The sequence below is a fragment of the Opisthocomus hoazin genome, chromosome 26 (assembly GCF_030867145.1).
Source record: "Opisthocomus hoazin isolate bOpiHoa1 chromosome 26, bOpiHoa1.hap1, whole genome shotgun sequence".
In the NCBI taxonomy this organism is placed as follows: domain Eukaryota; kingdom Metazoa; phylum Chordata; class Aves; order Opisthocomiformes; family Opisthocomidae; genus Opisthocomus; species Opisthocomus hoazin.
This window is the reverse complement of record NC_134439.1, coordinates 1474466-1500684: the sequence shown is the minus strand read 5'-3', so window position 1 is coordinate 1500684 and position 26219 is coordinate 1474466. Positions and strand designations below refer to the sequence as shown.

General features: G+C 75.8%; 2 protein-coding genes across 3 annotated transcripts; one reads left to right on the top strand and one right to left on the bottom strand.

Moving 5' to 3' along the window:
• Positions 1-4097: 4097 nt before the first annotated feature.
• Positions 4098-9578, top strand: NR1D1 (nuclear receptor subfamily 1 group D member 1). Its single transcript, XM_075443758.1, is given in 8 exon segments — positions 4098-4195; positions 5952-6266; positions 6350-6438; positions 6524-6668; positions 7153-7316; positions 7318-7920; positions 8720-8930; positions 9010-9578. Coding segments are annotated over 8 exon segments (1755 nt in total). The 5' UTR covers positions 4098-4167; the 3' UTR covers positions 9210-9578.
• Positions 9579-24526, bottom strand: THRA (thyroid hormone receptor alpha). 2 transcript variants are annotated; one of them, XM_075443766.1, is made up of 10 exons: positions 24453-24526; positions 19552-19598; positions 18808-19011; positions 17272-17333; positions 15953-16053; positions 15728-15875; positions 14927-15132; positions 14369-14515; positions 14033-14291; positions 9579-12786 (listed from the first exon to the last, which is right to left on the bottom strand). In XM_075443766.1, the coding sequence occupies exons 3-10, from the start codon at positions 18858-18860 to the stop codon at positions 12536-12538; spliced, it is 1227 nt and encodes a 408-aa protein (XP_075299881.1). In that variant the 5' UTR covers positions 18861-19011; positions 19552-19598; positions 24453-24526; the 3' UTR covers positions 9579-12535. The 2 variants fall into 2 exon arrangements, with proteins under 2 accessions (XP_075299881.1, XP_075299882.1); XM_075443767.1 differs by lacking the exon at positions 24453-24526 and adding an exon at positions 24287-24324.
• Positions 24527-26219: the final 1693 nt, after the last annotated feature.

Here is a 26219-nt window from a genome sequence, read left to right as displayed (position 1 = left end):
AGCCAGGGGCTGCAGCCCCCGCCGCCGGCACCCGCGCAGCCTGCGGACATTGCAGCCCCCCCCGCACCCCCCCGCACACGCAGCGGCACACGGGGACACGCAGGGGACACGCGGGGCACGTGCCGGGGCTGCGCAGGGGACACGTGGGGGACGTGAGCTGCGTTTGGGGGGGGGGGGTGTTCACACAGGGGGGGTCCCCCTGCACCCACAGCCCCCTCCCCAACCCCACGGGTGGCGGGGGTCCCCCTGCGCCGCGGCCATACCCCCACCCCACGCCGCAGCGGGGGAAGCCCCCGCGCCACGCGTCACGCCAAGGCCTCCGGCCGCGCACACGCGCGGCCGCGCTCGCCCCCGCGCCCGGCCGCGCTCGCCCACGCGTGACCGCGGCGTCCGGGCGAGGCGCGGCGGGGGGGGCGGCGGGCCCACGTGCCGCACATGGCGGTGCCGCAGGCCCGCGCGGCCGCCGCGGGTAAAAATGGAGCAGGGCTCACGTGCCAGCGCCACGTGACGCCGCCACCCGCGCGCCGCCATGGCGGGGGCTCCCCGCACCCCGGAGCGGGAGGAGGAGGAGGAGGAGGAGGAGGGGAGCGCCCGCTCGCCCGGGCTGGCGCAGCCGCCAACCGGCCCGCGACCCCCAAACCGCGGCCGCCATCGTCCCCTTGGCCGCGGGGTCGGGGGCTGCGGGGGGGGCTGCTGGGGGGGGGGCTGCCCCGCGGCCACCCCCGCGCTGCCTTTCCCGAAGGCGAAATGCGGGGCCGCCGAGGGGTGGGAAAGGGGAGCGGGGTCCGCAGACTGCGGGGTGGGGGGGGGCGTGAGGCCGAAGGAGCCCCCGCGGCCCCCGGTGCTGCCCCCCCCCCGCCAGCAGCTCCGGGGCCGTGAGCGCAAACGGGGGCGCGGGAGGTTTGTGGGGCCACGGCGGGGAGCGCTGCGGGGAGGGGGGGCCAGCAGTGGGGCAGCCCCACCCGGCAGGAGGGGGCTGCGGGGGTCCCCCCACCCGCCCCGGCTGCTCCCTGGACCACCCCGCATGGAGAGAACGGGCTGGGGTCCCCCCTCCCCCGGGGCCCCTGAGCCCCTGCTGCCCCCCCATATCCTGGCATCCCCCCCATCTCTGGGTCCCTGCACCCTCCTGGGGTCCCTGTACCCCCAGACCCTGCCCCCCTGCACCCTCCCGGGGGTCCCTGCACCCCCAGATCCTTCACTCTCCTGGGGTCCCTGCACCCCCAGACCCTGCCCCTCCCGGGGTCGCTGCCCCCAGCCCGGCTCTGCCCCGTCCGGCTGCTGCTGCATGGCGGAAGGGCACCCCAAAACCCCCAGCACCCAGCCCCACCTGGCCCCCCACGGCGGGACTGGGGGTCCTGCCCCCCCCCCCCCGGCAGGGGGACAGCGAGGTGAACCCCCGGCCGGCCCCGGGTGGAAATAAACCCTCGGCGGGCGCGCGCAGCGCGGCGTCACGCGGCACGGCCCCCCGGCATCCCCGGCACCGCGGCACGCGGCCGCCCGCCCTCGCGCCCACGCCCTGGCACCCACCCCCGCCTCGTCCCGGGGGGCTGCGGGGGGGACGCGGGGACGGAGGGGGGGGCAGGGGCACCGCTGGGTGCTGCCCTCGGGTCGGGGTCCCGCGTTGTCCCCCCGCCACGCCGGGCAGGGCTCCCGCGGCACCCGAGCGCGGCGGCACGTGACGGCATGGCGGGAGGCCGCGGTGCCCCGTCCGCGCCGTCGACCGCCTGGCGCGGGGACAGCGGTGTCGGGGGGCACGGGGACCTGCGGGGAGCCCCCCGCCGCACGGCCCCGGCCCCTGGCAGGGGCACCGCGATGGCTCGGCCGTGGCGCTGCCGAGGGTCCGTGTGCGGCCGCAGCACCGCGCCCCGTCCCCCGCCGCCCGCGGAGCGCTCCCAGCCGGCATCGCCCACCCGCGCTGCCGGGGTCCCAGCGCCACGGCGGGACCCCCCCGCGGGACCCCCCCGGGGTTCAGCTCGTCCCTCCCAGCCCCGCTGCCACCCCGGGGACCCCCGGGGGAGCTGAGCCGCGGGGTCCGGGCGAGCGTCGCGGCGCAGGGCCGGCTGGGCGCCGCGTGCCGCGTGCCGCGCGCCGGGGTGGCTGCCGAACCGCGCCGCGGGGCCCAGTCGCGGCCACACCCCCAGCACCCAGCAAGGGTCCCGGGGACCCCCAGCAGGGGAACAGCCTCGTGCTCCCACCGCAGCCGGGGGGCTGGGGGGCTCCTTGGGGTGCCGAGCTCCGGCGCCTGCCTCCCGGCGCCCCGCAAGCCCCCGGCGCAGCGGGGGTCCCCGAGGCCTCCCCTCCCGCGGCGTTGCCCAGCGTCGGCGCGTCCGCGCTCTGCTCCCAGCACGTGGCACCGGGGGGGTGGCGGCACCCCCTGAAGCCCCTTCCCCGGGGCCGGGAGCACCCACAGAGACCCCCGGCGCCGCGGCCCGGACCCGCTCGGCAGCGCTGCCCCGGCAGCGTGGCGCTGGGCACGGCGACGCCGCCGCGGCCGGCAGCGGGGCCAGGCACGGGCCACCGCGGGCCACCGCGTCACCCCACTGGCAGCGGGGACGGGCAAGGCTGCGACGGGGTCCTGCAGTGCCGGTGTCCCCAGGGCAGGGGACGGTGCCATGCGGGGTGGCAGGGTGCCTGGGTGTCCCCAGGGGACGGTGCCATGCGGGTGCTGGGATGCCAGTGCTGCGCCCGGGTGTCCCCAGTGCGGGGGACAGCGCCATGCGGGGTGTTCCCCACACAGGGACCACCCTGTGCGGGGTGACCAGTGTCACCCAGTGTCCCCAGTACGGGGCACGGTGTCATGCTGGGTGTCCCTGGTGCAGGGGATGGTGCCATGCAAGGTGACCAGTGTCACCCAGCGTCCCCAGTGCAGGGGATGGTGTCATACTGGGTGTTCCTCACACAGGGACCACCCTGTGCAGGGTGACGAGTGTCACCCAGTGTTCCCAGTGCAGGGGATGGTGTCATACTGGGTGTTCCCCACACAGGAACCACGCTGTGTGGGGTGACCAGTGTCACCCAGCGTTCCCGCTGCAGGGGATGGTGTCATGCTGGGTGACAGCAGTGCCAGTGCCACGCTTGGGCGTCCCCAGTGCAGGGCACGATGCCATGTAGGGTGTCCCTGGTGCAGGGGACAGTGCCTTGTGGGGTGTCCCCAGTGCAGGCGCCATGCTGTGCAGGGTGACATGTCACCCAGTGTCCCCAGTGCAGGGGGACGGGGGTATCTTGGTGTCCCCAGTGCAGGGGACGGTGCTGTACAGGGTGACCAGTGTCACCCAGTGTCCCCGGTGCAGAGGCCGGTGCCGTGCTGGGTGCCAAGGACACCCAGGTGTCCCCGGTGCAGGTGACAGTGCCACGCTGGGTGTCCCTGGTGCAGCAGCCGGTGCTGTGCGGGGGTCCGGGGGTGCCCGGGCATCCCCGGTGCGGGTGCCGGGGGGTGGCCCCGGTGGTGGCGGGGGGGGGGGGGGGTGTTCCTCGCGGTCCCGCTCCCCACTGGCAGGGGTTTGGGGGGGTCCCTGCTCCCCGGTGGTGGTTGGGGGGGGTCCCATGGTCCCGTTCCCCGCTGGCGGCGGTTTGGGGGGGGGTTCCCGCGGTGCTGCTCCCCGGTGGCTGTTGGGGGGGGGGTCCCCCTGGTCCCTTTCCCCGGTGGCGGGGGTTTGGGGGGGTCCCCGCTCCCCGGTGGCGGTTGGGGGGGGTCCCCGCGGTCCCTTTCCCTGGTGGCGGGGGTTTGGGGGCGTCCCCGCTCCCCGGTGGCTGTTGGGGGGGGGGGGTCCCTGTGGTCCCGTTTCCCGGTGGCAGGGGTTTGGGGGGGTCCCCGCTCCCCGGTGGCGGTTGGGGGGGTCCCCGTGGTCCCTTTCCCCGGTGGCGGGGGTTTGGGGGGGTCCCCGCTCCCCTGTGGCGGTTGGGGGGGGTCCCCGCGGCCCCGCTCCCCGCTGGCGGCCGGGCCCGCTCCCGCCGGCGGAAAGTGTGTCACTGGGGCACGAGGCTCTCCCCGGGCGTCACATGGGGGAGGCGGCGGCGCCGCGTGCGGCCCGGTGCGCAGGCGCGGCCGGTGCCGGGCGGGCGGGGGGCGGGCGGCGGGCGCAGAGCGGCGGCGGCGGGCGGCGGAGCGGCTCGGTGCGGCCGGGCACGGCTCGGTGCGGCTCGGTGCAGCCCCCCCCCACCCCGAGGATGGCCGCCCCCGAGGCCGGCAGCACAGGTCAGTGCCCCCCGCCCCGCCGGCACCGGCACCGGGCAGCGATGGGAGCGGAGCCGGGGTCGGTGCGGCGGGACCGCGGCGAGGGGCTGAGCGCTGAGACCGCGCGGCGGAGGGGTCCGGACGCCCCGGGACCGGGACCGGGACCGGGGGGGGGGGGATCCCGCACACCCCGCCGGGGCGGGAGGCGAAGCGGGGGCCGGGACCGGGCTCCTTCCTCCCGGCACCGGGCGGTCCCGCAGAGCGGGGTAAGGAGCCGGGGGGGGCACCGGGAGGGAGCGGGGGGACACCGGGGGGGGCTCGGGCACCGGCACCGGGGCTCTGCGGTGCCCCGGGGTGGGGACCGGGACCGGGGAGTCCCGCACGGCGGGGCGGGGGGGGGGGGTGCGGACGGGGCTCGGTGCACCCGGAGAGACCCGCAGCGATACCGGGGGGTGGGGGTCCCGGGGCAGCGGGGACCGGGCAGCGCGTGGGAGGCGGAGGCGGAGCCACGCGTGACGGGGACGCGCACCGGGAGGGGCGGGGGGGGTACACACGGGACAGACGGAGGCGGTGTTTCCCCCCCCCCCCCCCCCCGGCACGTGTCCCCCTCCCCGCCGCTGCCACGTGCGGAGTTTGTTTTCCCCGCAGCCCCGCCCCTCCCCCGCCCATTGGTCGCCTCGTGACGTCACACCCGGAAGCGGGGACGCCGCCGCTCCAACTCGCCGCCGGGGGGGGTGGGGGGTGGGGGCCGCGCCGTCTCCGGGGCAACGAGAAGGGGCGGGGCGCCGCGGCGGACCAATAGGGCGGAGGGGGGCGGGGCAAAGCGTGAAGGGGCGGGACGGCCGGTGGCCACGTGCGGCTCGAGCACGTGGGGCGGCGGCGTGAGGCCGCCTGAGCTATTTTTTTTGGGGGGGGGGGGATCCCGCTGTTGCGGGGTCGGGAATGGCCCCCCCGTCCTGGTGCACGCCCCTGGGGGGGGGATCCCCCGCCCCAAAGCCCCGGGACCCCCGGGAGTCCCCGGGCTTTGGAGCGGGGGATCCCCCCCCGTATTTTGGTCCCCCAGCAGCTGGGGGTCCCCAGGAGCTGCAGTCCTGAGGGGGGGGGACACATGGGACCCACTGTCCCCAATTCGGTGACCCCGTTTGGCTCGGGAACTGCGGGGGGGCCGTGACTGTGTGTGACGGGTGACACACGGCCCCCGCCGTCACCCTCCTCCCCCCCCACGTGACCCAGAGCTGCTGCGTGACCGGGGGGGGGGGATTGGGGGGCTGTCGCCTCTCCCAGGGCTCGGTGCGGGCACAGCGCCGGGGGCTTGTTGATATTTCGGGGGGTCCCCCCATGTAGAACCCAGCCCCGTAGCAGGGCTGCATCCCCCCCCCAAAAGAGGGGACCCCCCCCACCCTGGTGACGTAGCGGGGGCTTCGCCGTGGGGCTGTGCTGTGGGCACGGGGCTGGCGGCTGCGACCTCCGCGACCTCCCGGTTACGCCTCCGCCGGGTCCCCGCATTCCTCCCGCGGGTGCTTCCCCGGTGCCGTGTCCCCGGCCGGCACCCCCGGCTTGTCCCCATCCCACGTGGCACCGGCAACGCGTGGCGGGCGCGGCGCCTGGCTCAGCGCTGGCACCGCCGTGGTGCAGCCCCGGGGGGGGCCGGGGTGCTCCCAGCGGGGAACCCCCTGCCCACCCAACCCCCCTCGGCCGCCGTCCCCCTCCCGCCGGCGTCGCGGAGCTGAGCCCGGCGCAGCTCGGTGCATGCGTGGCCCCGCTGCTCTGCCCGCAGGCGGCGTGATCAGCTACGTGGGCTCCCGCGCCGCCTCGCCCGGCCCCGTCCCGCTCTGCAGCGACAGCTCCCAGGCCGCCTGCCAGCCCTTCCCCACCTACTTCCCCCCCTCGCCCACCGGCTCCCTCCAGGACTCCCGAGCCTACGGCGGGGGCTCGCTGGCCCCCCGTGAGGATGGCTCCCCTTCATCCTCCTCCTCCTCCTCTTCCTCCTCGTCATCGTACGGCTCCTCGGGGAGCTTCCCCGGCCTGCAGCAGGTCCCCGCGGACGAGCGGCGCCGCGGCTCGCCCAGTAAAGCCGGCAGCAGCGTCACCAGTGAGTGGGGTGGGCCGGGGTCCCCCCCTTCCCCCTGCGGTGGGCACCCCGGGGCCCCGCTGACCCCCCCCGTCGCCCCGCAGAGCTGAACGGGATGGTGCTGCTCTGCAAGGTCTGCGGGGACGTCGCCTCCGGCTTCCACTACGGCGTCCACGCCTGCGAGGGCTGCAAGGTGCGGGGACGGGGACGGGGCGGCTCTGACCCCCTGCCGTGCCGGGGGGGCCCCGAGTGACCCCCCCCCCCCCCCCGCCTCGCAGGGCTTCTTCCGCCGCAGCATCCAGCAGAACATCCAGTACAAGAAGTGCCTCAAGAACGAGAACTGCTCCATCGTCCGCATCAACCGCAACCGCTGCCAGCAGTGCCGCTTCAAGAAGTGCCTGCTGGTCGGCATGTCCCGCGACGGTGAGCCGGGGGGGGACACCCCCGAACCGGCACCCCCCGCTCCGGCTGCGCGGCCCCTCGGGGCGGGGGATCCCCCTGCTCAGCCCTGCACGTCCCCCCCGCCCCAAGTCGCGTCCCCGTGCCCGCGCTGGTTGCCCCGGGGATGGGTCCCCCCCCTCCACGTGCTCAGTTCTATGCATCCCCTCTGGGGGTGGGACCCCCGGTGGGACCCCCCCGTGCTCAGCCCTGCACGTCCCCTCCTGGGATGGGTCCCCCCGCCATGCTGGGGGCTGTATGTCCCCCCCCGGCCCTGAGTTGGGTCCCCGTGCTGGCGCTGGGTGCCCCGCATGCCCCAGGGATGAGTCCCCCCCCTCCACGTGCTCAGGGCTGCGCGTCCCCCCCAAGCTGGGGGGGTAGGGAGGCAGCCGGGTCCCCGGCCCCCCGCGGTGCGGGGCTGGGGGCTCGGTGTGCCCATGCCGCCCGCTGACGCCCGTGTCCCCCGCAGCGGTGCGCTTCGGGCGCATCCCCAAGCGGGAGAAGCAGCGGATGCTGGCGGAGATGCAGAGCGCCATGGGCGCCATGGCCAGCGTCGCGCCGGTGATGCCCGGCCCCGGCGAGGCTCCAGCACCGGGCGGGGGTCGCGCGCCGCTCCCCGGCCCCCCGCCGCTCGCCCCCCCCCGCCTGCTTCTCCCAGTTCCCCCAGCAGCTGACGCCCCCCCGCTCGCCCAGCCCGGGGGGGGCCACCGAGGACGTCATCGCGCAGGTGGCCAAGGCCCACAAGGAGATCTTCGTCTACGCGCACGACAAGCTGGGACCCCCCCCCGCCCTGCGACAGCGGCCTCCTGCGCTGGGACGCGCCCCCCGCCTGGGCCCCCGGCCCCCCCGAGCCCCGGCTCTGCCCCCCCGCCTACCCCGACCCCCCGGTGCGGGGCTGCCCCTGGCCCCGCGGCACCAAGGACGTCTTGCCGGTGAGCGCCGTGGGATCTCCCGCTCCCCGGGTATTTTTAGCCGCTAATCGCGCTAATCGCCTCGCGGCGGGGCCGGGGGAGCCCCGCGGTGCCGGGCTGAGCCGTGCCGTCACCCGCAGGCCTGCCCCATGAACAGCCACCCGCCCGGGCGCAGCGGGCGCTCGGTGCAGGAGATCTGGGAGGATTTCTCGCTCAGCTTCACGCCCGCCGTCCGCGAGGTGGTCGAGTTCGCCAAGCACATTCCCGGCTTCCAGGCCCTCTCCCAGCACGACCAGGTCACCCTGCTCAAGGCCGGCACCTTCGAGGTACGTCCCGGGACGGCGAGGGCTCGACACGGGCACGGTGTCCCGTGGCATTGCGCAGTGCCCCACAGCCTGGCACGGAGCCCCACAGCCCAGCACGGTGCCCCGTGGACCGGCACGGAGCCCCACAGCCCATCATGGTGCCCCACAGACGGGCACGGAGCCCCATGGCATTGCACGATGCTCTGCAGTGTGGCACAGTGCCCATGACATTGCACAGTGCCCCGCGGGATGAAGCCCTGGCACGGAACATGGCATTTTATGGTGCTCGATGGCATTTCATGGAGCCCCACAGCCCAGCATGGTGCCCCACGGGCTGGCACAGAGCCTCATGGCATTGCACGATGCTCCGCAGCGTGGCACAGCGCCCATGACATTGCACAGTGCCCCACGGGATGAAGCCCTGGCGTGGAGCACAGCATTGTACGGTGCCCCACGGCCTTCCATGGTAGCCCACAGAGCTGCAGGATGCCCGCTGGCACGGCACAGTGTCCCGTGGATGGGCATAACGCTCCCTGGCCCAGCACAGAGCCCCACGGCATCGCACGGAGCCCCACGGCCCAGCCCCGTGCCCCACGGCATCACACAGAGCCCCACGGCTCAGCACAGAGCCCCACGGCTCAGCACCGAGCCCCACTGCGTCGCACTGAGCCCCACGCCGTGGCACGGAGCCCCATGGCCCAGCCCCGAGCCCCACGGCATCGCACCGAGCCCCACGGCTCAGCACCGAGCCCCACGGCGTGGCACGGCAGCCCACGGCGCCGAGGATGCCCCCGTCCCGCTGACGCCGCGTGTGCCGCAGGTGCTGATGGTTCGCTTCGCCTCGCTGTTCGACGTGAAGGAGCAGACGGTGACGTTCATGAGCCGGACCAAGTACAGCCTGGAGGAGCTGTGGGGCATGGGCATGGGCGACCTGCTGGGCTCCATGTTCGAGTTCAGCGAGAAGCTCAGCGCCCTCGACCTCACCGATGAGGAGCTGGGGCTCTTCACCGCTGTCGTCCTGGTCTCGGCAGGTGGGAGCCGCGGCGGGGCGCGGGGGGCCGGGAGGGGGGGGTCTCCCCCTGACCCCGCTGACCCCCCCGGTGCCCGCAGACCGCTCGGGGATGGAGGACACGGCGTCGGTGGAGCAGCTGCAGGAGACGCTGATCCGCGCCCTGCGCGCGCTGGTGCTGAAGACGCGCCCGGCCGAGACCTCGCGCTTCACCAAGCTGCTGCTGAAGCTGCCCGACCTGCGCACCCTCAACAACCTCCACTCCGAGAAGCTGCTCTCCTTCCGCATCGACGCCCAGTAGGGACCCCCGGACCCCCCCGCCCCGCCACCCCTGTACATAGCACTGCGGGCTGGGGGGGGGGCACTGAGCCCCCCGAGGGGGCCGCACCAACCCCACGGCGCCCGCCGGACTCCCTGAGGGGGGGGCTGCACCCCCCGGGTGGGTGCCGGGATACCGGGACCCCCCCCTTCCCACCCCAGCCCCGGTTGGGCAGCGGCTCCGCGGGCAGCACCGGGGGGGTCCCCCCACCCCGGCCCCCCCCGCCGGCAGCCAGAGGCCGGATCCCGCCGCGCTGGGTGGGTTCGGTTGGGCTTTGGGTTTTGGTGGGTTTTTTTTTTTTTCCATCATATATTTATTACATAAATATATAGTAAAATAGACCGGCAACAATTACCATAAAAATATCTTTCTTTAAAATCCTGACCAAAACACGAAAGGGTTTCAAATCGCACGTCACAGACTGTGATTGTCACGGAGCTCGGCGGCCCCCCCGGCCCGCGCCCGACATTCAGCCCCCACCCCGCCGCACCATGCATAGAGGGGGGACCCCAGGCCGGGCTGGGGGGGGGCCCGGCGGGGGCACCCCGGGAGCCATGAGGTATGTGCTTGGGGGGGACGGGGACGCGGGGACGGGGGACGGCCCGGGGGAGGTGGGGGGGGGCGCGGGGGGGGGACCAGTCCTGCACCCCCCGGGCGAGGCCAGGGCTGGCGCTGGACGTGCGATGGAGACGGGGGCGCGGGGGGCGCGGGGGGGGGGGGCAGGGCTGTACCCCCCCGGGCGGGTGCCCTGGGCATCGCCTGCCCCTGGGCCGGGGGGGGGGGAACCGCACCAGCTGCGGGGGGGCCACGTTTGCTGCTTAAGACACGTCCCGCGAGAGCTCTGCCCCAGCGCGGGCAGCGCGTGGGTGGCACACGGGAACCCACGGGCACCGCGCAGCACCGGCACGGCCACGGCGCTGCGCCGGCATCGCACAGCACGGGCATGGCCACGGCACCGGCATCGCACAGCCTGGGCATCGCGTGGCATGGGCGCTGCGCCGGCATCATGCGGGCACTGCGCTGGCATCGTGCAGTGCGAGCACTGCACCGGCACGGCCACGGCGCGGGCACTGCGCCGGCATCGCACGGTATGGGCACTGCGTTGGCATCACACGGCACGGGCACTGCGCCGGCATCATGCGGCACCGGCACGGCCATGGCACTGGCGTCGCGCAGCCTGGGCATCGCGCGGCGCGGGCACTGCATGGTGCGGGCGCTGCGCCGGTGTCGCATGGCCTGGGCGCTGCGCTGGCATCGCGCGGCGTGGGCGCTGCACCGGCGTGGGCACGGCCCCTGGATCGCGCGGTGCGGGCGCTGCCCGGTCCCCGTGCCGGGGGGCCGCAGCCCCTGCCCGCAGCCCAAGGCACGTGTTGAGGCCCGTGCAGCTGTGGGGGGGGGGGGTTGGGGTGACCCCCCCACCCTGCGCCCCCCCCAGCGCGGGCGTTCCCCGGCACCGGCTCCTCTGGCACAAGGCGCAGCGGGCGCCGGTGCAGCCGAACGCGCCGGGGGCTGCGCCGGGCCCCCCCAGGCCAGAATTTAAGACATTTTGCACCAAGGGCGCCGCGACCCCCCCAGCCGCGGGGGCACCCCCGGGTGCCATGGCCCCAACGCCCCCCCCCGGCCAGATGCAGGGGGCTGGCGGGACCCCCCCGACACGACCCCCATGGTGGGGGGGGTGGGCCGGGGTGCGGCGGGGGGCCCTGCCCAGCCCCCTGTGCCCGGAGGGGGGGGGGGGGGGGGAAGTGTCTCGTGTTGGGATTTCTGCTTTTAAACGACCCGTAAAAAGATTTTTTTTTTTTAATTACAAAAATTATATATTTTATATATATTTATATATATATATATATTAGCTTAGGTGGGCCCGGCGGGCTGCTTGCCTCGCCGGCCCCCCCGGCCCGCGCCCCCCCTCGGCCTCCGCCTGAGGTAAGAAAAAATTCACAAACCTAAACTGGGGGGGGGGGGGGGGAAGGTGATAAAACCATTCCTGGGTGCCCCCGCCGCAGCCCTGCCCCCCCCGGGCCCCCCCCCGGGCCCCCGCCGCAGCCCGGACCCCCCCCCGCCCCGGGGAGCAGCGGGGGGGCGGTGGGGGGGTGCAGCCCCCCGAAGTGCTGCTGCCGGGGGGCCGGGGCAGTAGTGCAGTGGGGGCCGTGCGGGGTCCCGGGGGGGGCACCCCCTGCCCCCCCCCCCCGCCGGCACCTCCGGCGCCATCGCAGCTCCTGACGGACACGAGAGACAGACCCACGAGGACGAGGGGGGGGACAATGAAAAAAGAACAACGGAAAAACTGGGGGGGGGGATTAGGGGGGGGGGGCAGCCGCAGCGGGTCCTCACGCCCCCCCCCCGCGGCATCCCGCAGCGCCCACCGCCCGCCGGCGCTTGGCACAAAATCGTCTCCTCTCAGCCCAAAAAACCCAGCGGAGAAAACCAAAGCCCCGAATCTGGCCCCGAATTTTGGGGGGGGGGGGGGTGGGGGGGTCACCCCAGCCGGGGCAGACCCGGAGGCTGGCAGGGTGGGGGTGGGGGGGCCGCCAGCCTTGACACCTCCCCCCCATGGGCTGGGGTCCCCCTTGCCGCCGCTGTGCCCCCCGTGCCCCCCATGATGGGGGGGGGTCCTGGCCCCCCCCCGCGCCCCCTGCGCCGCTGCCCGGCCAAAAGTGCGTGTGGCCGTGGCCCCCCCGGCTGGGGCAGCGTCTCCCTGCGCAGCCCCGAGCCCCCTCCTCTCCTCTGCTCTTCCTCCCCCTCCTCCTCCTCCTCCAAAGTGCACTCAGTTTCATATTTTAGCCTCTCAGGGAGGGAAATAAATGCTTCAAAAATAAGAATCTACGAGGAGACGGGCGGCGAAGGGAACGCTCGCCCGCCGGGGCCCTCCCCTGTGCAAACAAACAAAATTCATCAAGTCCTGGGGGGCGGGGGGGCGGCGGGGGGGCGCAGCGGGACCCCCACCCCGGGCGCAGCACCCCCCGCCCTCACCCCTTTGAGGGGGGGGAGCAGGGATAAGAACATTTTGGGGGTTGTAGGGGCTTGTTGGGGGAGGCCCCCCCACCCTCACCCCATTGGGGGGGGAGCAGGGATAAGAACATGTTGGGGGGGGCCCCCGCTCTCACCCCTTTGAGGGTGGGGAGCAGGGATAAGAACATTTTGGGGGGGTGTTGGGGGGGGCCCCCCACCCTCACCCCATTGGGGGGGGAGCAGGGATAAGAACATGTTCGGGGGGACCCCCTGCCCTCACCCCATTGGGGGGGTGGGGAGCAGGGATAAGAACATTTTGGGGGGGGGTGTTGGGGGGGGCCCCCGGGGGGGTGGCAGCCCTACACCTCCTGGTCCTCGAAGACCTCGAGGAAGAGGGGGGGGAAGAGCTCGGTGGGGCACTCCACCTTCATGTGCAGGAAGCGGCTGGCGTGGCAGGCGCCGATCATCCGCAGGTCCGTCACCTTCATCAGCAGCTTGGGCCAGAAGTGGGGAATGTTGTGCTGCCGGTAGTTGATGTAGTGCTCGAAGGCCAGCAGGTACGTCTCCTGGCACTTCTCGATCTTCTCCACGCAGATCAGCCCCGTCCGGTCTGCGGGCACACGGCGGGCGCGTCCGCGGGGGGGGTCCCAAACCGCCTCCCCAGGGTGTTGGGGGGCTCGCCCCGTAGGGCCGGCGTGGGTTGGCTCGGCTCCCCGGGACATCGAGGGGCTCGCCCCACGCACCCCGCGCTGCGGGGCACTGGGGATCGGGGTGCCCACCGGTTCCTGGGGCACTGGGGATCGGGGTGCCCACCCCTTGCACCCCCACACTGCACCACTGGGGATTGGGGTGCCCACCCCTTACACCCCCAAGCTGTGGCACTGGGGATTGGGGTGTCCACCAGTTCCTGGGGTACTGGGGATCGGGGTGCCCGTCCCACATTCCTGTGGCACTGGGAATTGGGGTGCCCAACCCTTACACCCCCAGGGCTGCGGCACTGAGGACTGGGGTGCCCACCTCACACTCTTGAGGCACTGGGGACCAGGCTGCCCACCCCATGCTCCTGGGGCACTGGAATTGGGGTGCCCACCCCTTGCACCCCCAGGCTGCAGCACTGGGGATTGGGGTGTCCACCAGTTCCTGGGGCACTGGGGCTCGGGGTGCCCACCCCACATTTCTGGGGCACTGGAATTGGGGTACCCACCCCTTGCACCCCCAGGCTGCAGCAGTGGGGATCGGGGTGCCCACCGCAAGCCCCTGGGCACTGGGGATCGGGGTCCCCACCCCTTGCACCCCTCCCAGCCTGGCACAGCTCCCTGGGGCTCCGGGCAGTGGGTCACCCACCCCATATCCCCCCCCCACAGCCTGGCACAGCTCCCCAGGGCACTGGGAATCGGGGTGCTCACCCCACGCACCCCCGGCTCCTGGGGCAGGGGGCATCTCAGTGCCCACCCTGGGAGCTCCCAGCCAGCCCCACCTCTGAGGGCTCACGGCATCAAGGCGCCAAAGCCCATGCACCCCCGGGCACTGGAGTGCCCACCCAACGCACCCCGGGGATGACGGGGGCTCTGGCATCATGGTGGCCACCCCATGCAGCCTCAAGGCTCCCTGGGCATCGGTGTGCCCACCAAAAGCACCCCAAGATACTGGGGGCTCTGGTGCTGGGGTGCCCACCCATCAGACCCCCAAGATGCTGAGGGTTCTGGATGTCGGGGTGCCCACCCAAAGCACCCTCAGGATGCTGGGGGCTCTGGCATCACGGTGCCCACCCCACACCCCCTTACCGCTCCCTGGGCACGGGGTGCCCACCCCGCTCCCCCCCGCAGCAGCGCCGGGGCGGACGCCGATGCCGCTACCTGAGGACATGAGCAGCACGGCCTGGAGCAGGGCCACCTCGGTGTCGTCCAGGTTGAAGGCAGAGAGGGACTTGCCCAGGTCGAAGATGGCGTCGGAGACGACGCCGAGGCCGCCGTTCTTGAGCTGCTCGCGCTTGACGGCCATCTCCCCGCTGAGCGTCAGCGTCTCGCTCTCGGGGTCGTAGCGCACGGCCGCCCGCAGCGACATGATCTCCATGCAGCAGCCCTTCAGCAGGATGATCTGGTCTTCGCAAGGCAGCTGGGGGGGGGGCGGCGTCAGCGGGGAGGGGGATGGCCCCCCCCGGGCCCGCCGATGCCCCCCGGCCCCCCCGTTACCTCCGAAAACATGGGCAGTTTTTTGGCAAAGTCGACCACGCGGGTGATGGCCGGGGTGATGATTTTTGTAAACTCGCTGAACGCCTCCAGGTCGACTTTGTCCCCGTCGGGCATGGAGGCCATGGGCGACTGGCCGATGTCCTCGGGCTGCGGGGACGGCCGCCAGGGTTGGGGGGTGCGGTGTGACCGTGACCCCCCTCCCGGGACCCCCGCCACGGTGGGGGAAACTGAGGCAGCGCCCGGCGCGGGGCAGCAGCCAGGAGAGGGAGCTGTGGGGACGGGGACGTGGCCACCTCCCCCCCGGGGACAGCTGTCCCCTTCGGTCACCGCTCACCCCTTAACCCCGCCGGGGGGGACAAGCTCAAGGACACCGGGCGACGTCCCAAACCCCCCCGGCTCCGACCACCCCCCGGCGCAGGGGCACGGCGAGCGCTGCCCGCCATGCGTGCACTGAGCGCGTGGGTGCTCAGCGGCCGCCGGCCGGGGCGGGGGGTGCAGGGTGGCACCGGGGGGGGGGGTGCGTGCGTGTCGCCCCCCCCCCCAGCCCCGTGTCCTCACCAGGAATTTCCGCTTCTGCTTCCAGTGGCTGCCCTGGGCGTTGGTGCTGCGGTGGGCTTCGGTCACCACGTGGATCAGCTCCCACTCCTGGGCGCTGGGGCTGGGGCGGTGCTGCAGCGATTTGATCATCTCCTCCTTGCGCCGCCGCTCCCGGTTCTCCTCGATCAGCTTCCGCTTCGCCACGCGCTTCGAGTCGTCCAGCACCACTGCCGGGACCCCCCCGTCAGCCGGGACCCCCGGGTGCACGGCACGCTGGGCTGGGCGTCCCGACCCGCTCCCACAGCACGCCACCCCACAGCACCGCACCCCACGGCGCCCCACAGCACGGCACCCCATGGCACCCCATGGCATGGTGGCACCCCACGGCATGGCACCCCATGGCATGGCACCCCATGGCACCCCACCCCATGACACCCCACAGCACGGCACCCCACAGCACGGCACTCCACGGCACAGCACCCCATGGCGCAGCACCCCACAGCACCGCATCCCACAGCACCCCATGGCACGACACCCCATGGCACCCCACAGCATGGCACCCCATGGCATGGCACCCCACGGCACGGCACCCCACGGCACCCCACAGCACGGCACCCCACGGCACGGCACCCCACGGCACCCCACAGCATGGCACTTCACGGCACAGCACCCCATGGCGCAGCACCTCACAGCACCGCACCCCACGGCACCCCACCCCACGGCACCCCATGACACCCCACGGCACCCAGCCTGGTCCTGGGGGCCGCCCCCGGTCCCTGCCAGCCCCCCAGCCCCCCCCCGCCCCCCGCGCCCCCCGCTCACGGTCCATGGCCATGCCCACGGCGATGCACTTCTTGAAGCGGCAGAGCTGGCACTGGTTGCGGGTGATCTTGTCGATGACGCAGCAGCCATCGTACTTGCAGGAGTAGGTGGGGTGCAGGTTCTTCTGGATGGTCCGGCGGAAGAAGCCCTGGCGCCGGCGGGGGGGGGGGACGCGGTGAGGCCCCGGCGAGCCCCCCGCCCGCCCCCCTGCCCGCGCCCGCTCACCTTGCAGCCCTCGCAGGTGATGCAGCGGTAGTGGTACCCGGTGGCCTTGTCCCCGCACACCACGCACTGCTCATCCTTGTCCAGGTAGCTCGGGATGTACCCTGCGGGGCGCGTGTCCCCCCCCCGGGCCTCAGTTTCCCCCCCCCGGCAAGCATCACGTGTCAGCCCCCCGCCACACTGTCTGTGTCCCCCCACCCCGGCCTCAGTTTCCCCCCACGGCACCATCACACGTCAGCCCCCCACCGCACTGTGTCCCCCCCCCGAGCCTCAGTTTCCCCCCACGGCACCATCACGTGTCAAGCCCCTGCCACACCGTGTCCCCCCCCCCATCAGCATCAGCCCCCTGCCCCGCTGCGGGCGGCCCCGGCACGGGAAGGGTTAAAGGCTGGGGGGGCTGGGGGGGCTGCCCGAGCCCCCCGCACCAATAAAGCTCCCATTATCCGGCTCCCCAGCCGGCTGCGGGGGGGGGCAGCCCCATCCCCCCGGCACACAATGGCCCACTGTCCCCGCCGTTGTCCGGGGTCCCCCAGCCTGGCAGCCCGGGGACCGGCCCCCCAAGTCCCCCCCCCCCCAACCTCACAGGGAAACTGAGGCACGGAGCACCACGATGCAGAGGGAGCCCCCAGAACCCCCCCACACCCGGGACAGAGAGCACCCATGCACGGGGGCCCTGAGAGCCCACCCCGGCCCCCCGCGGGAGCCGGATGCGGGGGCCTCCAGGTCCTCCCCCCCTCCCCCCGAGCGGGGAGGGGTGCGGGAGGGATGGGCCGGGAGCCGGACGCCCGCCGCTCCCCGCCGGGGAATGGGGCAGGGCGGGGGGCAGCGCCCAGCCGGGCCCCCCTTATCTCCCACCCCAGGGTGCTGCCGGCCCCGACCGCACCGCCCGACCCACGGAGGGGGACGGGGACCCCGCGGGGACGTGGGGGGACGGGGACCCTGCGGGGACGTGGGGGGCCAAGGACCCTGCGGGACACAGCGGGGACGTGGGGTGCCGGGTGGGAGGGGCCAGGGGAGTGGGGTGCCTGGGGGACCCCGGGGCACCCGCCAAGGCCATGGGGTTCCCGGGGGACCCCGAGCTGCTCATGAGGGACACGGGGTGCCCGTGGGGACCCCGAAGAGACGTGGGGAGCCCCGGGATGCTCCGCGTGGACGTGGGGAGCCCGGGGGGTGCCCGGGGGGGTCTGTGGGGTACCCAGGGAGGATGTGGGGTGTCCGGGGGGCACTGCGGGGTGCCTGAGGGGTCCGGGGGGGTCATGGGGTGTTCGGGGGGGGCCGTAGGGTGCCCGGGGGGAGTCGGGGGGTCCCGGGGGGGCCCCTACCTGACATGCTGCTCTTCACCAAACATTGGCTGCTCTTTCTTTTGCGCTTGCCATCCAGCCACCTGCGGGGGGGGGGGGGGGGGGCTGGGAGGGTGCCCCACGGCCCCCCACAGCCCCCCCCGACCCCCCCCGGCCCCCCCAAGCCCCCTGAGACCCCCCCGACCCGTCCCCCCCCCCGCGGCTGGGCACCCCCCACCCGCGGGTCCCGGGCAGGGGCGATCGCCAGGCGGGGGGGCCGGCCGGGGGGGTCGGGGGGGGGCCCTGGGGACCCCCGACCCGGTGACGGCAACGCCCGGGGGGGCTGAGCCGGGCGGGGGGGGTGGGGGAGGGGGGCAGGGCAGGGGAAGGGTGGGGAGTGGGGGAAGGGCGGAGGTGGGGGAGGAGCAGGGATGGGGTGGGGGAGGGGGGGCGGGGGGAGGGGCTCCTTCCCAGTCAAAGACAAAATGTCCTTTCGGCTCGGCGGGGAAGTGACGTCAGAGCGGCTCAGCCAATGGCGGCCGGCGGGGGTCCGCGCCGCGCCCGCACGGCAGCAGCCCATTGGCGGAGGCGCCCGGCGGGGGCGGGGCGGGGGGCGCCGCCGCGGGGACGGGCACCTGCGGGGGGCGGCGGGGGGGTCCCGCACCCAGGGGCGCCCCACGGGGGTCCCCGGCTCCAGCCCAAGGTGACCCCAGGCCCGGCCCCCCCCCCCCCCCCCCGGGGCGCGCGAGAGCGCGCGGCCCTCCCGAAATAGCGCCGGGACCGGGCGGCGCGAGGGGCCCCGGCGGGGGGGGAGCGGGGGGGGGCCCGGGGCGTGGGGACACGGGGGGACACCGGCCTGGGGGGCACGGGGGGGGCACTGGGTGCAGAGACACGAGGGCACGGGGACACACGGGGGACACGGTGGGTGCAGAGACACGAGGGGATGGGGACACACGGGGGACACAGGGGCATGGGGACGCGTTGGGGACACACTGCGGGCATGGGCATGAGAACGCGGGGACGCTGGGCACAGAGACGCAAGGGCACGGGGACACATTGGGTGCACAGATATGAGGGCACGGGGACACACAGGGGACACACTGGGTGCAGAGACACGAGGGCGGAGGGACACACGGGGCACGGGGACACGTGGGGACACGCAGGGCACGGGGATGCACCCGGCATGGGGGCACTTGGGGACACACAAGGCACAGGGCATCAGGCCACAGACATGTACGTGGCCATGAAGGGATAGATGGGGACACGCAGGGCATGGGGACACACAGGGCACGGGGACATGTGGGGACACGTAGGGCACAGGGTCACGCAGGGCAGGGGGACACACAGAGCAGGGGGACGTGTGGGGACAACAAAGGGCACGGGGACACACAGGGCACAGGGCCATGTGGGGACACGTAGGGCACAGGGTCACGCAAGGCATGAGGACACACAGGGCACGGGGACCCGCAGGGCACGGGGACGTGTGGGGACACGCAGGGCACTGGAACACGCAGGGCACGGGGACCCGCAGGGCACGGTGACGCGTGGGGACAGCGGCGCCGCGGGCCGGGGGCTCACCGGGTGTCCTCTGGCTCCGACAGCGGGGGCAGGGCGCCGGGCTTCCGTTCCATTCACCGCGATCCCATCCAGGGGCGCCCAGCACCGAGCGAGGGGGCTCCGCCGCCGGCGCCACGCGCGGGGGGGCCGCGGCGGGGGGCTACGAGGCGCACCCCATGGCGCCCGCCTCAGAGCTCGGCTCCGCGCAGCATCCCGCGCCGGGCCCTGCCGGGACCGGCCGCCGTGAGCCCGCGGCCGCCGTGAGCCCACAGCCGGCGAGGGCACGCGGGGCGAGCGAGGGCACGCGGGGCGAGCAGCACGCGGGGCCTGTGCACCGCACGCGGGGCTGAGCGCGGGCGTGCGGGGCGTGCGGGGGCGGGTGTGAGTGTGCAAGGGCTGCAGAGGGCGGGCGTGAGCGTGCGGGGCTGGGCGCGGGTGTGCGCGAGTGTGCAAGGCTGCGGGGGGCAGGTGTGAGCGTGCAACAGCACGCGGGGCTGGGTGCGGGCGTGCGGGTGTGTGCGGGTGTGCAAGGCTGCGGGGGGCAGGCGTGGCCGTGCAAGAGCGAGCGGGGAGCACCAGCCCGCGGGGGCTGCACCCAGCTGAGGGGGCGAGGGGCCCCCCCGCGCGGCGGGGGGGGGCACAGAGGGGTGGGGGGCGCACAAGGCAGCCCCCCCCTCCCCGCCCAGGGCTCAGCCCCGATGCGTTCGCCCCCCTCCCGGCCCCCTCCCTCCCCCCTGTGCTGGGTGGGTGCAGGGGGCGACTTACGGGGTGGGGGGTCGGGGGGGCTGTCGATCCCTCCTCCGGGTGCTCTCCTGCAGCAAAGACACGGCGCGGGGGGGCTGGGGGGCAGCTGGGGCACCCCCTGCCCCCCCCACTGCAACCCCCCGCGATGGGGAAACTGAGGCACGACCCGGGTGGACCCCCGCCCCCCCTGCCCCCCCACCTCAGGCTCCGCAGGGGTGCCCAGCACCCCCCCTGCACACCCGCAGCACCCCGGCGGGACGGGGGGGCCCCGCTTGTGAGCACCCACAGCGACGCACCCTGACGCGGGGGTGTGGGGGGGGTGCGGGGGGGCCCCCCACCCGCGCCGGGGGGGCCGCGGGGCTGCGCCGGGCGCCGTGCCCGGCCCTCGGGCTCGGTGCGGGGACGGGCAGAAAGTAGGTCACGTTTGTCTTGGCCGCTGCAGAAATTCCTCCGGCGGATTGAAAACGCAGCGGCCCCCCCCCGGGGCCCCCCCCCCGCACCCCTGGCCCCCCTCCCGGCATCCCCGGCCCCCCCACGCCGCGGGGCACCCCGGCCCCCTGGCCCCCCTCCAGCCGGGGATGCCCGGGATGGGGGTGAGGGCCGCGGCACCCCACGCCGCTGCGGGGTGAAGATGCACAGTGGGGGGGGGTGGGGGTCGCGGGGGGGGTCCCCACCACCCCCAGGCGCGTGTGGTGGGAGGGGGCCCATCGCCTGCCCCAGCTTCTGCGGGGAAACCGAGGCACCGCAGGGCACCCACCCACCCAGGGGTCCCCTCCCCAACTCGGGGGGGCTCAGAGGGGGTTGGGGGAGGGTTTGGGGGGGGGCTAGGCCCCCCACCCCCCCTCCAGCTCCAGGCACCCATGGAGCCGCGGCGGCGCGGCCGGGGGCTGCAGCAAATGTCGGTCCCCATCTGGGAGCGGCGCGCGGAGACTTCCAAGTATAGGCACTGGCAGCGCGCCAGCCCGCGCGGCCCCCGCCGGGCACCGGGCCCCCCCCGCCGCCCCCGCCCCGCTCCCCCGGGACCCCGCTCGGCGGCACGCGGGGGGCCGGGGCGCGGCGTCGCGGCGTCGACGCTGGCGCGGGCCCGGGGCGCTCCGAACCGCGGTGGTGGGTGGGCTCGGTGGCCGTGCCTCAGTTTCCCCACGGCGCGGCCCCCAGAGGGGCTCGGGGGTAACGCCAGGGCTCAGCGCCGCGAAGTCGGGGATCGCCCGTGCCGGGGGGCGGCTCCGGCAGCCCCCGCCGACACCCCCGGCGTCGGGGCGCCCGCGGTGCCGCGCCAGGAACCCGCGCTCGAGGAACCGCGGGTGCGCTGGGGCGGCCCGGGCAGACGGACGGACGGACAGATGGACGGACAGATGGACAGACGGACGCGGGAGGCAGCTCTCCTCCTCCTCCTCCTCCTCCTCCTCGACACGTGCGATGAGCGCGGTCGGGTCTCAGCCCCCCGTGGCGGCTGCCACCCCGACCCACGCGTCCCCAGGCCGCGGGACGGGCGCGGGGCTGGGTGGGCGCGGGGTGGCAGCCAGCGGGGGCCCCCACCCGCGCCCCCCCCGCCCGCGCCCCCCCGGCCCAGCCCCACGCCCAGGGGCGCGTTTCTGCTGAGTCGGGCGGTTGCAGGCGACGCCAAACAACCCGGGGGCAAAGTCCGGGGCTGGGGGGGTGGCGGGAGCCGTCTCACCCTGCGGGGGGCACCCAGCGCCCCGCCGCCCCCCGGGACCCCCCGAGGCGGGCACCGCAGCCCGGGGACGGAGGGCACCGGCCACCTCGGCGCAGCCGGACACGGGCACCGGGGTGGCCCCGTGGGGATGCCCCTCAGCATCCCTGCCCCCCCCGGGGACAGATGGGCTCCGGGGGTCCCAGGCACCCCCCACCCAGCTGCCATCTGGGGCAGGGAGGTGCGGGCCTAAGCGCCTTAGCCAGGGCGCCAATTAGCGTGATTAGCGCGGGCTGGGGGCAGGGCGCCGCGGGCAGTCGCCCGTCCCGGGCACCGGCGCGGGATGACGCCCGGCGGCACGGGCAGCGGGACGGCGGGCACCGGCGCAGAACGGCGGGCGGGGAGCGCGGCCGGGTGCGGGGACACCCGCCACGGCGCGGCTGGCGGCACCCAGCACGTGGCTGAGCCCACCCGCATCCCCTCGCCCGCCGCCCCGCGCTCGCCCCGCAGCTCTGCCCGTGCGGCGGGGTGCCCGGGGCAGCGGGGCACGCGTGGCGGCGCGCGGGGCGGCCGGGCTGCAGGAATCCCCGGCACGCGCAGCAGCTGGGGGATGCCACGGGCCTGACGTCAGCGCAGCCCACCCCGCGGCGCCCGCGTGCCGCCCCTTCCCCGCGCACGCGGCGGCCGCGCCGGGCTCCGCGCGCACCCCGGGGCTCGGCGGCTCAGGGAGCCCGCGCCGGCGCGAGGGCCAGCGGCTGCGGGGACGGTGACCTGCCCCGGCGCTGACCCACGCGCTGCCGCGGCCTCGCGCCTCCGACGCGTCCCGCATCGCCGCGGCGGGGACCTGCGCCGCCATCACGGCCCCGCGGCCGCCGCCAAGCCCACGGCCTCCGCGTGCCGCCACGTCCAGCCCTGCCGCTGCTCCCGTCCACGACGCCCGCGTCTCGGTGTCCCCATCGCGCCCGGCCGGGAGCCGCGCGGCAGAGGGACACCCACGCTGCCACTTCGAGCCCCCCGCGCCGGCGTGGCGGGACGTGGCGGGACGCGGCCGGGTCGCCGGGCCCCCCCCCGGCTCCCGCTGCCCACCTGGCGGGGACCCCCGCGTGCCCGGCGCGGCGGCGGGTGCCGAGCCCCGCGGGTGCCCCTGCCCGCGCCCGGAGCTATTCTCAGCGCCCGCAGCTTGGCACGGGGCTGGGGACGTTTCTAAATCGGGGGCTCACCCGCTTCACGTGCGCCGGGGGGGGGACGGAGCCCCCCCCACCCCCGCCACGACGCACCCGGGTGTCGGCAGCGCCCGTGGGACCGGCACTGAGCCCCCCCGGTGGGCTGCCCACCGGGCCGGGGGCCACCTCGGTGCACCCTCCCACCCCGGGGGACCCCAGCCCCCCCCCCCCCGCCCCATCCAGCCCGAGCGGGGCCCCGGACGCGCTGCCCGCGCCCGCCTTCACCGCATCCCCCCCCCCCCACCTCCTCCGGCTCCCCCCACCCCCCCCCCCGCCTGGAAGGGGACCCAGGCGTCCGGCCCCGCCCCCGCGCTCCACCGGCGGCTGCGCGGGGTCCGGGGTGGGGGGGCGCGGGCGCGGGCTGGGACCCCCCCACGGGCGGGTCCGGTGCTGCGGGGCCGGGGCGGGGCTCGCTGCCCCGGGAAAGTGCGCGGCGGGGGAGAAGGGGGGGGGGCCCCCGCTTCCTGGAGCTGCCACCCCCCGAGAGGGGCCGGGGATGGGGGGTGCGGGAGCAGACACCCCCCTACCCCCCCTTTCCCGCGGGTTGCGGGGCCCCGGGGTGCACAGCCCCCAGCGTCCGCCCCGGGCTCCCCCCCCGGACCCCCCCCCCCCGAGGGGCTGCCACGCCGCGGCCCCACGAAGGTCACGGCCGGGCAGGGGGTGTCAGGCGGGGACCCCCCCGCTGCCGGCCCCGGGGTGCGGGGCTGCACAGCCGCGTGCCAGCAGCTGCGGGGGGGGCACAGGCGGCGGCGCCGGAGGCGGGGGGAGATGCGCCGCGCCCCCCCCTCCGCAGAGACCCCCGGGGGCGCGGCAGCCCCCCCCCCCCCCCAAACCGGTTCCACCGCGGTCTGCCCGCGCCCCACGGCGGCCCCGGCCCCCCGCCCCCCCGGGGGTCCCCGCTGGCGGCGGGGTCAGGCGGGGTCAGGCGCAGCCCCGACGCCCCCCGCGGGGGAAGGTCCGCCCGGGGCCGCCGGACCGGGGGGGGGTCGCGCCGGGAGCCCGGGCAAGGCCGCCCGGTCCCGGGGTGACCTTGGCCGCGGCGCCCGGCCGCCCTGCCTCAGTTTCCCCGGGTCGCACGGCTGGGGGGGGTCACACACGCCCCGGAGCCCGGGCGGGAGCGCAGCCCGCACCCCGCCAGCGGCACCGCGCCCCCCGCACCCGCGCAGGATCCGGCCCCCCGCGGGGCTGGGGGGGGGGGACACCGGGGGGTGAGGAAGGGGGGACCCCCCCCGCCACGCCCCGCTCGACAGGGGCAGCCCCGGGGTGCGGGGCCGGAGCTCCCCACCCCCCCCGCTGCCCCCGCCCCAACCGGGAGCGGCCGGACCGCCCCCCCCCCCCAGCCCCCCCCCCCCCCCGCGCGCTCTGCTCCCGGCGCAGAAAAAAATAATAATAAAAAAAAAATCAAAAAAAAAAATCGCAGGCATTCCGGCCGCCGCTGCCAGGAGCGGGAGCGGGGGGGCGGCCGCGGGGCACGGCCACGGGCCCCCCCCCTCACGGGGCCCCCCCGCGGCCCCGCCACGGCCACGGCCTGCCCACGGCCCGGCCCCGCGCCCTGCCCCCGGCCCGGCCCCGCACCCGTCACCCGCAGCCACGCCACGGCCCGGGCCCGCGGCCCCCGCCACGCCGCCACGCCACGGCCACGCAGCCGACGCGGGGCCGGGGGGGCCACGGCGCTGCGTGGGGGAGGGGGGGGTTACCCGCCGCGCGCGACCCCCCCCGCGCCCCCCCTGCCGTGGGCAGCGGCCGTGCCCCGCATGCAGCAACGCGGGGGGGCCCGCCCGCCCCACGGGTGGACGCGACCCTCCCCCCGCCAACCCCCCCCCCCCCCGCACGCCAAACGCCCGGATTTGCTTATTTTTTTGGCAAGAAAAATATTTACCCCCGGTTTTTTTCCTCCCGGTGCGCGCTCGGGGCCCCCCCGCGCTCCCCGCCGCTCCCGGCCCGCCACCCTCCGCCCCCCCCCCGCCACCGCACGCACCGAACGGCGCCCGGGCTCGGCCGGGGGCTCCGGGGGGGGGGTCCGGGGGGCGGCGGCGGGGCCGTACCTGGGCGCGGAGCGGAGCGGGGCGCGGAGCGGGGCCGAGCGGGGCTCAGCGGCGGCGGCAGCGGCGCGGGGGGGGGGCGGGGGGGACGGTGCGTGGCTCCGCCCCCGGCCCCGCCGCCCGCCCGCCCGCCCGCTCCGCCGCGGCCGCAGCCCCCCCCGCCGGCCGCCGCCGCTCCCTGCACCCGCCGCGCCCCGCCGGCACCGGGGGGGGGGCGGGGGGGGCCGAGGGGGGGGCGGGGGGCGCGGCCGGGCGGCGGGGGGGGCGCGGGAAGGTGCCCGCGGGGGTGTCGTGGCGGTGGGCGGCGGGGACAGGGGACGATGTCCGCGGGGGGGGGGGGGGGCTGCACCCGGGGCTGGGGACGGCGTCCACCGGGGTTGGGGACATGGGCACAGGGGTGTCTTGACAGTGACGACGTGGGGATTGTGCCCACGGGGATATCGTGACAGTGACGACAGGGACAGGGGATGGTGCCCATGGGGTGGGGGACTGCGCCCAGGGCTGGCGACGGCACCCACCGGGGTTGGGTTCAGTGCCCACGGGGGGGCTGGGGACGTGGGCACAGGGGTGTCGTGACAGTGACGACGTGGGGATGGTGCCCACGGGGATATCGTGATGGTGACGACAGGGGCAGGAGATGGTGCTCACGAGGGTTGGGGACACCACCCATGGGGAGCTGGGGACAGTGCCCATAGGGATGTCGTGACGGTGACGCGGTGGGGATGGTGGCCACGGGGACTGGGGACGGTGCCCACAGGGATACCGTGACAGTGGCAACGGGGACAGGGGATGGTGCCCGTGGGGTTGGGGTCTGCACCCAAGGGGAGCTGGGGACAGTGCCCACAGGGCCCCAGGGCTGGTGCCCATCTCCGGGTGGGGACAGTGCCCACCGGGACTGGGGACGGTGCCCACAGGGATGTCGTGACAGTGGCAACAGGGACTGGGGATGCTGCCCACGAGGGTTGGGGACAGCACCCACAGTGCCCCAGGGCCGGTGCCCACGGGGATGCAGTGACAGCAGCAACAGGGTGCCCACGAGGGTCAGGGACAGCACCCACGGGGACCTGGGGACAGTGCCCGTGGTGGGGACAGTGCCCACGGGGGTGTCACGATGGTGACGGCGGGGACGATGCCCACGGGGTGGGCGGCTGCACCCAAGCGGGGCTGGGGACGCTGCCCGCAGGGCCCCAGGGCCGGTGCCCGCGGCGGGTGGGGACGGTGCCCACGGGGATCGGGGACAGCGGCCGCGGGGAGCTGGGGACGGTGCCCACAGGGGTGTCGCGACAGTGACGACGACATGCACCCCGACCCACTCGACGCACCCCACCTCCTTCCCAGCAGTCCCCGCGCCCCCCCCCCCCGCCCCCCCGGACTACACATCCCGTCATGCCCGGGCGCAAAGGGCCGCTCCCCGTGTCCCCCCCCGCCCCCGGCACCGCAGCTCGGCCCTGGGACCCCCGGGGGGCTCGGCCTGGCCCCCCCCCCCCCCATGGCGCGCCCCTCCCCGGGCTGCACAGGCAGTGCGGTGGCACCCAGGGGAGGGGGCACCCAGGGGCTGGAGACACCAAGAGAATGGGGGTACCCAGGGGACGGGGGTACCCAGGGGATGGGGGTCCCAGTGGTGTGGGGGTCCCCAGGGGATGGGGGTCCCCAGAGGAGGGGCGTCCCTGTGGATTGGGGGTCCCCAGAGGAGGCGGGTCCCCAGGGGAGGGGGGGTACCGAGAGGCGGGGGGTCCCTGTGGATTGGGGGTCCCCCGAGGCGGGGGGTCC

Bases quoted from the DNA above. Each gene is read 5' to 3' on its own strand.
- THRA (XM_075443766.1), bottom strand. From the start codon at position 18,860: ATGGAACGGAAGCCCGGCGCCCTGCCCCCGCTGTCGGAGCCAGAGGAC. The intron at 15,133-15,727 runs GTGAGCGGGGGG...GGGTCCCGGCAG, and splicing joins CGTGGGCATGGCCATGGACC to TGGTGCTGGACGACTCGAAG. The intron at 14,292-14,368 runs GTAACGGGGGGG...CCCCCCCCCCAG, and splicing joins AACTGCCCATGTTTTCGGAG to CTGCCTTGCGAAGACCAGAT.